The sequence below is a fragment of the Chrysochloris asiatica genome, unplaced genomic scaffold (genome assembly GCF_000296735.1).
Source record: "Chrysochloris asiatica unplaced genomic scaffold, ChrAsi1.0 scaffold00019, whole genome shotgun sequence".
Taxonomy (NCBI): Eukaryota; Metazoa; Chordata; class Mammalia; order Afrosoricida; family Chrysochloridae; genus Chrysochloris; species Chrysochloris asiatica.
This window is the reverse complement of record NW_006408537.1, coordinates 23,537,180-23,549,370: the sequence shown is the minus strand read 5'-3', so window position 1 is coordinate 23,549,370 and position 12,191 is coordinate 23,537,180. Positions and strand designations below refer to the sequence as shown.

The 12,191-nt window shown below is 38.9% G+C and overlaps 1 protein-coding gene across 1 annotated transcript in view; it reads right to left on the bottom strand.

Annotated features, from left to right (window-relative positions):
• Window positions 1-1,084: 1,084 nt before the first annotated feature.
• LOC102832955 (UPF0369 protein C6orf57-like) overlaps window positions 1,085-12,191 on the bottom strand; it is a 16,604-nt gene continuing 5,497 nt past the window's right edge. The window contains exon 2 of the mRNA XM_006835783.1: window positions 1,085-1,260. Coding sequence (XP_006835846.1) covers window positions 1,151-1,260 — 110 coding nt within the window. The 3' untranslated portion in view covers window positions 1,085-1,150. The remainder of the gene's footprint in view (window positions 1,261-12,191) is intronic.

The following is a 12,191-nucleotide window of genomic DNA, read 5'->3' as shown; positions in this document are numbered from 1 at the left end:
TTGGCCTATACTCATGGATGTGTTGTTGTTGTTATGTGCCGTTGAATTGGTTCAGACTCATAGCGACCCTGTGTAGGGTTTCTGAGGAGCAGCTGGTGAACTTGAACTGCCAACCTTGCAGTTCAAATGGCTTTGCAATCTGGTGCATTAACCCACAGTGCTACACCAGGACTCTACTTATGGATGTAATAGCTCAAAATACCAACTGAGAGGGAAGGTGTCTTCACATCAAGGATGAAGCCTATCCCCTCTGTACACAGGGTTTATAGGGATGGGCAACTTAAGCATTGGCTACCTAAAATGGTGGTGGGCTATAAAGGCACAAAGTGGCTGGCTTACAAATTTTCAAGAAGGAGTTTAATTTCAGAGTGTGTGGGGTAAGGTAGAATCCCCACTGAACAGTTTTCCTTTTGTCTAGATGGGTTTGGTGAAAGGAAATAGGGATGGGATTCATTGATTCAATATTGAGTAGTTATCATCATACCTAATTGTCACAACTGTAAAGGCAGACGATGTGTCACAAAAAGAGGGAATAGTTACTCTTACATTCCAGGGAACAGAGGACCCTAGGACCACCAAGAGAGAAGACCATGAGCGGAATACAGGATCCTAACCAGAGAAGCAGCGACCCCAGAAATGGAGGCAGAGGTGATGGCATGGAGAGACTGAGCAGCTGAGGACTCTAGATTCATGAAAAGAGAAAGTCAATGTGCTGGCAGCCAGGAAAGTGGCTCCCAGAATATGACCTGTGGTTGTTTAAACAATTATATATCCCTGAAAAAAAACCCACCTCACTTATATAACACAATAATTATAAACATTTAACTGTGTACTTCCTTTATTTTTATTTCCTATTGAATTGCTTGTCCTACAAAATAGGTTGCAGCCATAATCCTTGTATGTGTGAACATGACCTTGTTTAGAAATAGGATATCTGAAGATGTTATAAGTTATATTAACATGATGTCAGACTAAAACAGAATGGGTTTTAATCCCATCAGAGTTGTGTCCTTTAAAAAAAGAAGAGCCTTGAAATATCTCAAAACTAAAAAAATTAAATAGAACAACAATTTAAAAAATTAAGTAATCAGAAATAAGTTAATTCAGATAGATGTATTCAGAAACAGATGCTGAGGTTAAAGCGTGTGACTTAAAAGTCAATACAGCGTCCTTTTCTTTCCCAATCGCCATATCGCGTAGGTTCTGGGCCTCTGGGTCCACCCTTTTCTTTGGTAACAGGATTAACACCATCTGGAAATTCTAAAGAAAGAAGATGTAAACAAAGCAGTTAACAGAGATGGTCAATTTTGAATAGGGGGTTGCAGAGATGCACAGTTAACTGACTAACTATGTCACTATATAGTTTTGTTGTTAATAATTCTGTAAAGATTTCATGGCTTTTCTTATTTTTCATTACAACCACCATTAATTCCAAACAGGAGTAAGCAGCCATTACAGTGGTCATTTTTGATTCACTAAGCATGGTGTAGAATCCTGGTGTGGCACTGTAGGATCAGCACTGGACTACAAACCAGAAGGGCGGAAGTTCAAACCCACCAGCTGCCCCTTGGAAACCCTGTACATGGTCGCTATAAATCAGAACCAACTTGACAGCACTTAACAACAATAAGAACAAGCATAATGTGCCACCGTACTTCAAGCTCTGGATGGTCAACCACAAGGTCAATGGTTTGAGTCTGCTGGCCTCTCTCTGCGGGAGAAAGATGAGGCTTTCTGATTCTGCAAAGATACACCAGAACAGACTAGAGGGCACTTAATAACAACAACAACAATTACTTTAAAACAAAGACAGCTCCCTGCTGTCATCTCCAAATGTCTATGAAGCAATGTGATAAACTTGGGGTTTGCTGAATGACTGAGATCATCCCCTCTATGATCTGAGTCATAAGCCACTTCAAGTTCAAATTCAGGCCGTCCGCAGTTAGGTTCTCTCCAAAGGCATTCAGCTATAGCATATCTCTCTTGTCACATGGTCTATCTGTTTAAAGCCTGAACTTACACACGAGCAATTAATGGTCTGTTCAGCAGTCTGCCACTGGTAATGTTTTGGTTGATGATATGAAGCTTTCCCAACGTCTCTTCCCACAGATGTAGTCAATTATATTTGTTTCCAACCCCCAGTAGTTACCAATACATCTTGACTGCATGTTGGATCAATTTCAGACTGAAGAAGTTGGTAGAACTCTTCAATTTCATCATCATTGGCTTTACTAATTGGCATGTAAATTTGAATAATAGTGGTATTAGCTGGTCCTCTTTATAGGCGTATGGATATTATCTTATCACAGATAGCACTGTACTTCTAGATCTTGAAATGTTCTTTTTGATGATGAATGTGAGACCATTCCTCTTTAATTTGCTGGTCACAGCACAGTAAACCATGACTGTCAGATTTAAAATGGCCAATACCAATACCAGTCCATTTCAGCTCACCAATGCCTAGGATGTTGATCTTCATGCATTCTATTTCATTTTTGGACAACTTACAATTTCCCTAGATTCATACTTCATACATTGCATGTTCTGAATATTTATGGATGTTTGCTACAGCTTCTCTTCATTTTGAGTTGTGTCCCAGGAGTAAATGAAGGTTCCAAAAGCTTTACTCCATTTGCTTCATCACGGTCAACTTTACTTTGAGTGGGCAGCTTTTCCCCAGTGGTACTTTGATTGCTTTCCAACCTGACAGGCTCATCTTCTGGCACTATATCTGACAATATTCTGGTGCTTTTCATGATGTTTTCAACTTCTGGCACTATATTTGAAGATGTTCCACTGCTATTCTTAAGGTTTTCAGTGGCTAGACGTTCATAAATAGCCTGTCTTAGTTTGGAAGCTCAGCTAAAACCTGTCCATCGTGGATGACCCTGCTGTATATAAGATACTGGTGGCACAGCTTTGAGAATCTCAGTACCACGCAAATCACCACAGTACAACAAACTGACAGACAAATGGTGGTGTATACAGTTATAAAGCAATAAGCATTTGTTAAAAACACATTTAATTGTCCACTTGAAATGGGCACATTTGATTGTATGTAGATTATACCTCAATTGATTTTTAAAATCCTAACCAAAAAAGCTTGGTGTTCTCCTCATTGCCTACTACATACAGCTGTACATATGCTATAACTTGGTATTTCAGGCTCTCTCAAACCAAACCTACCTCTCTGGTCTCCTAAAATATTAGCCGACCATATAACCTTCATGTTGCAATCAAAGAGGTCTCTAGCTATATTTTGAAAGTGTCATGTTTCCCAGCCTTTCTCTTGGACCATGTCTTTTTCTTTCTCTTACTTAATCATTTTAAAGTGTACAATTAAATTCATTTTGTTATCCAATCATGACCATTATTTTCAAAACTTTTTCCTCACCCCAAAGAGAAATTCAGTATTCTTTTAAACAGTGACTTCCATTATCCCATCCCCACAGCCCACATAACCACTAACAAGCTTTTGTCTCTATGCATATGCTAATTCTAGATACTCATCTAAGTGGGATCTTTCATGACTTCTTTTATGCCTTATTTATTATATTTAGCATGTTCTTAAGGTTCATCCGTGTTGTAGCACATATCAGAACTTAACTTCTTTTTATGCTGAATAATCTTCCATTGTATGCATACTAACACATTTGTTAGTCCATTCATGATTGGAAACACATGGGTAGTTTGCACTTTTTAGTTACTGTGATAAATGCTTCCATGAACTTTAGTGTATTTAAGTATTTGCTTGAGTTCCTACTCTCAAATATTTTGGATGTTACCTAGGAGTGGAACTGCTATGTCATAAGGTAATTCTCAGGAGCCCTGATGGTGCTGTTGGTTAGATGTTGGGCTGTTAACCACAAGGTTGGAGGTTCAAAACCACCAGCCATTCCAAGGGGGAAAAGACTGTCTGCTCCCGTAAAGATTTAGTCTCAGAAATCTTATATAGGATCCCTATGAGTTGGAGCTGATTTGATCACAGTAGGTTCGGGATTTTGTGGTTTATGGCAATTCTATGTCTAATTTTTTTTCTTTTTTAAAAAATATTTTACTGTAAATTATGTGATAGTTTACATGGGTGTATGTCTAACTTTTTGAGGAACCTCCAAACTGTTTTTCACAGTAGCCATGCCATTTTACATTCCCACCAGCAATGCATGAGGGTTCCATTTTCTCTTGCCAACACATACTGTTTTCCATTTTTCTCCTAATAGCTAGCTAGTGGGAATGCAGTGGTATCTCACTATAGCTTTGATTTGCATTATGGCACCATAGGATATGAAGTTGAACTCAAAATCAGTTAGAACTGTAAGCTCAGCAGTTCAAACTTACCAGCTGCTCCTTGGAAACCCTATGCAGGGTGGTTATGAATCATAACTGACTTAATAGCACTTAACGACATCAATGACTAACAAAGGAGACCTGGTGTTGCAGCAGGTTAATCACTGGGCTGCTAACTGAAAGGCCCTCCAGCTACTCCATGGAACAAAGATGAGGCAGTTTGCTCCCATAAAGATTTATAGTCTCAGAAATCCTATGGAACAATCCCATCTCATAAGGTTGCTGTGATTCAGAATCGACTTAATGGCAGTGGTAATGACTAACAATATTGAGCATTTTTATGTAGTTACTAAAGATATTGAACACTTTTTCATGTGCTTTTTGGTTGTGTATGTATCTTTTTTGTAGAAACATGTTCAAGTCCTTTGTCCTTTTTCCCCCCTTTCTTTTTAATTTTTTTGCCTGTTATGAAATTGATTGAAGTTCTGAAAGACTTCATTTTGCTCAGATCAACACTCATGGAAGCAGCAGTCAAGAAATCAAATGACATACTGCATTGGACAGATCTGCTGCACAAGACCTCTTTCAAGTGTTGAAGAGCAAAGATGCCAGTTTGAGGACTAAGGCACACCTGATCCAAGCCATAAAATTTCAATAATCTTATATATATGTGAAGTTAAGACAGTGAAAAAAAAAAAAAAGTTAGACAGTCAATAAGAAAGACCATAGAAGAAATGATGCCTTTGAGTTATGGTGAGAGAATACTGAAAGTACCATGGACTGCCAAAAGAACAAACCAATCTATGTTAGAAGAAGTACAACTATAATGCTTCTTGGAAGCCAACATGGCCAGACTTTCTCTCTCACACTTCGGACTTATTGTCAGGAGAGACCAGTCACTGTAGAAGGATATAATGTTTGGTAAAATGGTTGGAGATAAAAAGATGACCCCCAACGAGAGGGATTGTCACTATGGCCGCAGAGTCACTTGTGGTCTCAAGTGTAGCAAAGAATGTGAGGTTGGTGCAAGACCAGGCAGTGTTTTGTTTTGTTGTGCATAGGGACACTGTGAGTTGGTACCAACACGATGGCAGCTAACAACAACAAATATAGGGTGTATCTTGTATCTTGAGTAGATCTCTTTTGAGATAAAAAAGATTAAAACAGGCAAGAAGTTCTACTCTAACACAAATGGTGTTGCCATGAGTTGGAATCAACTTGACAACAACTAGTTTTAACCCAGTACAATCTGTTGCTGCTGTTAAGTACCATTGAGTCAGTTGCAACTCATAGTGACACTGTATGGTACAATCAGTAGGGCTTAGTTTATTTGATAGATGAGTTAGACCAGGAGGAATCCAGGAATAAGAGGAGGATATGGTATAGGGTTAAAGGAGGAGTGATGGTGAGTGTAAACAATGAACAAAGGAAGAATTTCATTTTAGACATATTGTGTGAATTACCAATGCATACATGATTTTTAAAAATCATACTGTTGTTAAGTGTCGTTGAGTCAGTTTCGACTCATGGCAACTCTGTAAAGGGTTTCCAAGGAGCAGCTGATGGGTTTGAACCATTAACCTTGTGGTTAGCATTCCTTTGTTGATCGTACAGTGCCACACCAGGACTCCGTGGCACAGGATCTCCCTTGGGAAACTTAGGGACTGGTAATAGAGGCTCAGTAAACATTCATGTTAAGGAGCTGGGCAGTCAGAAGGGCTTATGAGGGACCCAGTAAAAATGGTTGAAGAAATGGTGTAAGAAACTGGAAAGAGGCTAACTGAAACCAAGCAGAAAATTTCAAGGAGAAGCAACAGTTCAAATAAAATGAGGATTGAAAAGTATCTGCTAACAAAGGCAAGAAGTGACTGGCTTACAAGCTTTCAAGAGGGAACCTAGATCCAGAGGGCCTGGAGGAAGGTAGAATCTCCAGTGAGTAGTATTCAATCTGACTAGGCAGGGCTGATGCAATGAAATGCAGACCGGTCTCTTGTGATACAATAGTGAATAATTGTTATCAAGACTGATTGTGAGGGTCGGAAATGTAAAGGTAGGCGTTTTATAGCAAGGAGGGGAGTGATTAACTTTTCAGTCTAGGAGCGGAGGTCCCTAGGACCATCAAGGGAGAAGAGCAGAGAGCGGGACCCTACCCAGAGAACCAGTGATGCCTGAAATGGAGCCAGAGATGATGACGTGGAGCAATGGAGCAGCTGGAGACTTTAGATGCAGAGAGAGAGAGCGACTGTGTGCTGAAGACCTGGGGGGTACGGGGGAAGGATTGCATGGAGGGGATTGTAACCATGGCAATGAGACGATATACGATAGAATGAATGTAAAACTAATGTTCTCCTATGTAAACTATCACATAATTCACAATAAAACATTTAAGAGAAAAAAAAAAAAAAGAAAGAAAAGTATCTGCTAAATTTAGTGACTTTGCCAGACGATTTTGAAGGGATGATAGATTCATCATGGGCTTCATTGATTCAAAAACTATGAGGAAGGCCTGGTATATCATGACAAATGATAAGCTTATACAATATGTTGCTTTTTTCTGGTGTGATGCTTTAAGGAAATAATTCCTCTCAGAGGTCTCTGCTTAGCTAAACCACTAGAAAAAACTTTACTTTTATAATACGGCAATTTTTTAAAAATCTGCATAATTTTGACAAATGGTATATTTATTAGATTAGACTTGACAAAGTGCTATAAACTAAAATATTTAATTGAATGAGCAATCAATAAAGCTTTCATATGTAAAAATGAGTTCTATACACAAGTCTCTACATTTTTACTGATGGATCCTTCTTGCCATGGATGCCTCACTACATAGATGGGTAATTCTCATTCAACTGGAAAAATCAGACAAGCAATTTAGCAGTCTTGCCAAGGTTGCAAAGTAGTGTGTTTATGTTGTTCTAAATTTTATTTTTGAATAGGTAATACTTGGGACATGTTCTACAATTCAAAAATACAAAAAGACATGTTTGTTGTGTGTCGCCGAATCAGTTCCAACTCATAATGACCCTGTATAGGGTGTCCAAGACTATAAATTTTTTTTTTTCCTTTTGTAAATCTTTTAAGGGAACAGAAAGCCTCATCTTCTTCCCAAGAAGTGGCTGGTAGATTCAAACTGCTGACCTTGTGGTTAGCAGCCCAATGCATAAACCACTACATCACCAGGGCTCTTACAAAAGGACATTGTTGTTGTTAAGTTGAGTCAGTTCGACTCATAGGGATCCTCTTTAAGGTTTCCAAGGAGCAACTGGTGGGTTTGAACTGCTGATCTTGTGATTCGCAATCCAGTGTTTATCCTACAGCATTACACCAGGAGTTTACAAAAGGTCATAGAACCTTATAATAAAGTGGTGGTGGTGGTGGTATGGTGTGGAGTTGGTTCTGACCCATAGTGACCCTGTATAGGGCTTCCAAGACTAAATCTTTATGGGAGCAGAAAGTCTCATTTTTCTCCCATGGAAAGGCTGGTAGTGTCAAATGGCTGACCTTAAGGTTAGCAGCCCGACTTGTAACCACTACGCTATCAAGAGTTCCTTATAATAAAGTAGTCCTTAAAAAAGAAAACAAAACAAAAACATAGCTTCATGGAATGAACCAAACTTTGTGTATAATGAATACAAAATAATGTTTTTCTATCATCACCCCCACACAAGAACTGTTTTTCATCAAAACAATTCCTTCTCTCTCCAACCATGTAATAACAGAATAAACACCACCTTTACATGTGACCACTCCATTGGCCACTCCTGACTGATTCAGTCTTTGACACTTGGCCAAAAGGGTCTCAGAGAACTTGGAATTAGGACTAAAATATTCTAGTCTGAGTCTGGACACTTTCTTGAACTGAGTAACTACTAGGCACAGTTACTGGCTGTCCAGTTGAATGAGAAGCTACTTTAAAGACACAGAACACTGAAGAGAAATGAATACACACACCCCTCCCCCAAAAACCCTAGGAGACTGTCTAAATTTCATTGTTGTGTTAAGTGTCGTCATGTCGGTTCCAACTCATAGTGACCATGTATAGGGCTTACGAGGTTAGCAGTCCAGTGTATATCCTACAGTGCCAGCCCATTTTCCATGTAATGCTTAATCTCAAGGTTAACTGAAACCAAGGTCCAGCAGCATCACTATTCGTGGATGCCTACTTGTACCCTAATGCCCTGCCATCCCTTCTGTTAAGTTTGCTCAAGTGTGTTTCCATTACTTGCAGTTGAGAAAGTCTCAACTCAGATATTTGATCATATGAATTATAGAAAATAATAAATAATTAAAATACTGTCAGTGGCTTGGAATTTTTTTTTCATTTGTACCCCAAAATGTTATTGTTAGGTGCCACTGAGTTGGTTCCAACTCATAGTGACTATGTACAACAGAATGAAACATAGCCAGGACCAGCACCATGCTCACAATTATTGTTATATTGAAGACCATTGTTACAGCCACTGCGTCAATCCATCTCTTTCAGGGTCGTCTTCTCTCTCATCACGCATGATGTTCTTCAGTGACTACTCCCTCCTCATAACAAGTCCAAAATATGTGAGACAAAGTTGCTTCTAAAGAGCATCCTGTCTATACTTCTTAAAAGACAGATTGGTCCATTCTACTGACATGGTAAATTCAATATTTATTCTTTACCAATACTATAATTCAAAGGCATCTATTCTTCTTCAGTCTTCCTTATTCATTGTCCAGGTGTCACATGGACACGAGGCAACTGAAAATACCATGGCTTGGGATAGGTGTATGTTAGTACTCAAAGTGACATCTCTCTTTTTAACACTTTAAAGAGGTCTTTTGCAGCATATTTAGCCAGTGCAATACATTGTTTGATTTCTTGACTGCTGCTTCCATGGGTGTTGATTATGAATCCCAGTAAATAGGAAATCTTTGACATCTTCAACCTCTTCTCTATCATAATGTTGCTTATTGGTCCAGTTGTTAGGATTTTTTTTTTCCTTTACATTGAGGTGTCATCCACAATGAAGGCTGCAGTCTTTGATCTTCAGCAGCAAGTGCTTCAAGTCCCCTTCATTTTCAGTATGCAACGTTGTGTCATCTGCATATTGCAGGTTGTTATGAATCTTTAAACTCGATGCAATATTCATCTTCATATAGTACAGAATCTTGGATTAGCTACTCAGCATGCTGACTGAAAAAGTATGGTGAAAGAATACAACCCTGACACACATGTTACTTGATTTAAAACTGTGTAGTATTCCCATGTTCTGTTCAAACAACTGCCTCTTGGTCTATGTACAGGTTCTGCATGAGCACAACTAAATTTTCTGGAAATTCCATTCTTCACAATGTTACCCATAATTGGTTATGATTCACACTGTCAAACGCCTTTGCATCATCAAGGAAGCACATGTAAACTACTTTCTGATATCATCTTCTTTCAGCCAAGACCAAGCTGACATCAGCAGTGATACCTTTTGTCCCATGTTCTAAATCCAACTTGAATTTCTGGCAGTTCCCTATTGATGTATTACTATAATCATTTTTTAGTTATCTTCAGTAAAATATTAGTTACATGTAATATTAATGATACTGCTTTATGATATCTTAGGGTAGGTTCTCAAGAGAAGTAAAACCAGTGATTTTATATGCATATATATATATATATATATATATATATTACATATATGTATGTCTATACAGATACATATATATATATATGTTTATATCAAGAGAAGTTTATATCAAGGAATTGACTCACAATCGTAGAGGTTAGAGGGTCCCAAGTCTGGATCAGATGAGCAAAGATCAGCAAGATCTGCATGTCTGGAAGGAAGACAAGCAGGAAGGCAGGCAAACAATAGAGCTGGCCACTGGTTCAAGTTCAAAGAACTGAAGTTTAGAGGGTGATCCAGACGCAAGAACCAGATCCAGCAGAAAGCAAGCAAACTTTTCCTGAGTGTCCATTATATTGCAATCAGGCCACATCCCCGAGGAAGCATCCTTTCATTTGACTGGCTGTTCATAACCAATCATTAATTATGCCTGCTCATGGAGTCCTGGTGTAGCACTGTAAAATAAGCACTGGACTACAAGGTTGGTTTGAACTGCAAGGTTGGCAGTTCAAACTCATAAGCCACTCCTCAGAAACCCTGTAAAGGGTTACTATGTGTTGGAACTGACTTAACAGCACTTAACAATAATGTGCCTGCTCATAGCCAATCATCACAGAGTTAACTTCACTGTATTAGATCTCACCGTGGTAATAACCACTTCTCACCTGCCAAACCACTGGGACACAAAACCTTAACTATCACAGATGATTTCTGCATTCCACTGTATCACCTTTCTTTGGAAGGAGCATAAATATGCCTTTTAGCCAGGTATTTTTCAAACTTCTTGAAGTGTTTGACTGAGTACTTCCAGTGTTTGTTGAAACATCTCAATTGGTATTCTACCAATTCTGGAGCCTTGTTTTTCACCAATGCTTTCAGTGCAGCTTGGACTTCTTCCTTCAATACCACTGGTTCTTGATCATATAACACACCTCCTAAAATGGTTAGACATACCCTTACATATTCAAGGCTAATAATAGTAATTTCCACCACTCATCTGTCAGTTTGTCAAACTATGGTAGCATGTGTGTTGCTGTGATGCTGGAAGCTATGCCATCAGTATTTTAAATACCAGCAGGGTCACTGAAGTTTAGTCATTGAAAACCTTATGAACAGCAGTGGAACACTGTCAGACAGCACCAGAATATTGAATAGTGAAACATTATGAGTAGCACTATAATATTATCAGATGTAGTGCAAGATGATGAAGGCCCTCAGGTTGGAAGACACTCAAAATATGACTGGGGAAGAGCTGGCTCCTCAAAGTAGAGTTGGCCATGATGATGCAAATAGAATAAACCCTTTGGAACCTTCACTTGCTGACAGGGCACAACACAAAATGAAGAGAAGTAGCTATAAACATCAATTAATAATCAGAACATGGTTGTATGAAGTATGGATCTAGGAGAATTGGAAATTGTCAAAAATGAAATGGAACAAAGGATGATCAATATCTTAGGCATTAGTGAGCTGAAATGGGCTGGTATTGGCAAATTTTAATCTGATAACCAAATGGCTTACTATGCCAGGAATGACAAACTGAAGAGGAATGGTGTTGCTTTCCTCATCTAAAAGAATACTTAAAGATCTATCTTGAAATACAATGCTGTCTGTGATAGGATAATATCCATACACCTACAAGGAAGACAAGTTATACCACTACTATTAAAATGTATACACCAACCACTAAAGCCAGTGAGGATGAAATTGAAGAATTCTACAAACTTCAGTCGGAAACTAATCAAACATGCAATCAAGATGCACTGATAAGTACCGGTGACTGGAATGTAAAGGTTAGAAACAAAGATCAATAGTTGGAAAATATGGCCTTGGTAATAGAAACAATGCTGGAGATCACATGATAGAAAAAAAGACAACTATACACATGGACCTCACCAAATGGAACACACAGAAATCAAAATGACTCTATCTGTAGCAAGATAAAATGGAAAAGCTCCACATAGTCAGTCAAAACAAGGCCAGGTGCAGACTGTGGAACAGACTATCAGCTTTTCTCAGGCTAAAGCTGGATACAATTAAAACAACTCAATGGGAATACACACTCTGATTGGTGACCACGCTTGACACCGATAAGGGGAAGAGAGGGAAAAACAGCAATGAAGTGGTGAGCTAAGCCCTACAACGTTCAATAGACTTCTGTGAAACCGGGTGAAGACCTGGTTGACCAACAGTGTGGCTAGACCTGGGGACTTTTGGGCCCAGAGTCAGTGACATAGCCACAGAGGATTAGAGTGGAGAGTGAAGTGTCCAGCTGATAAGAAGAGAGGGCATATGCATAAGAACACCCAC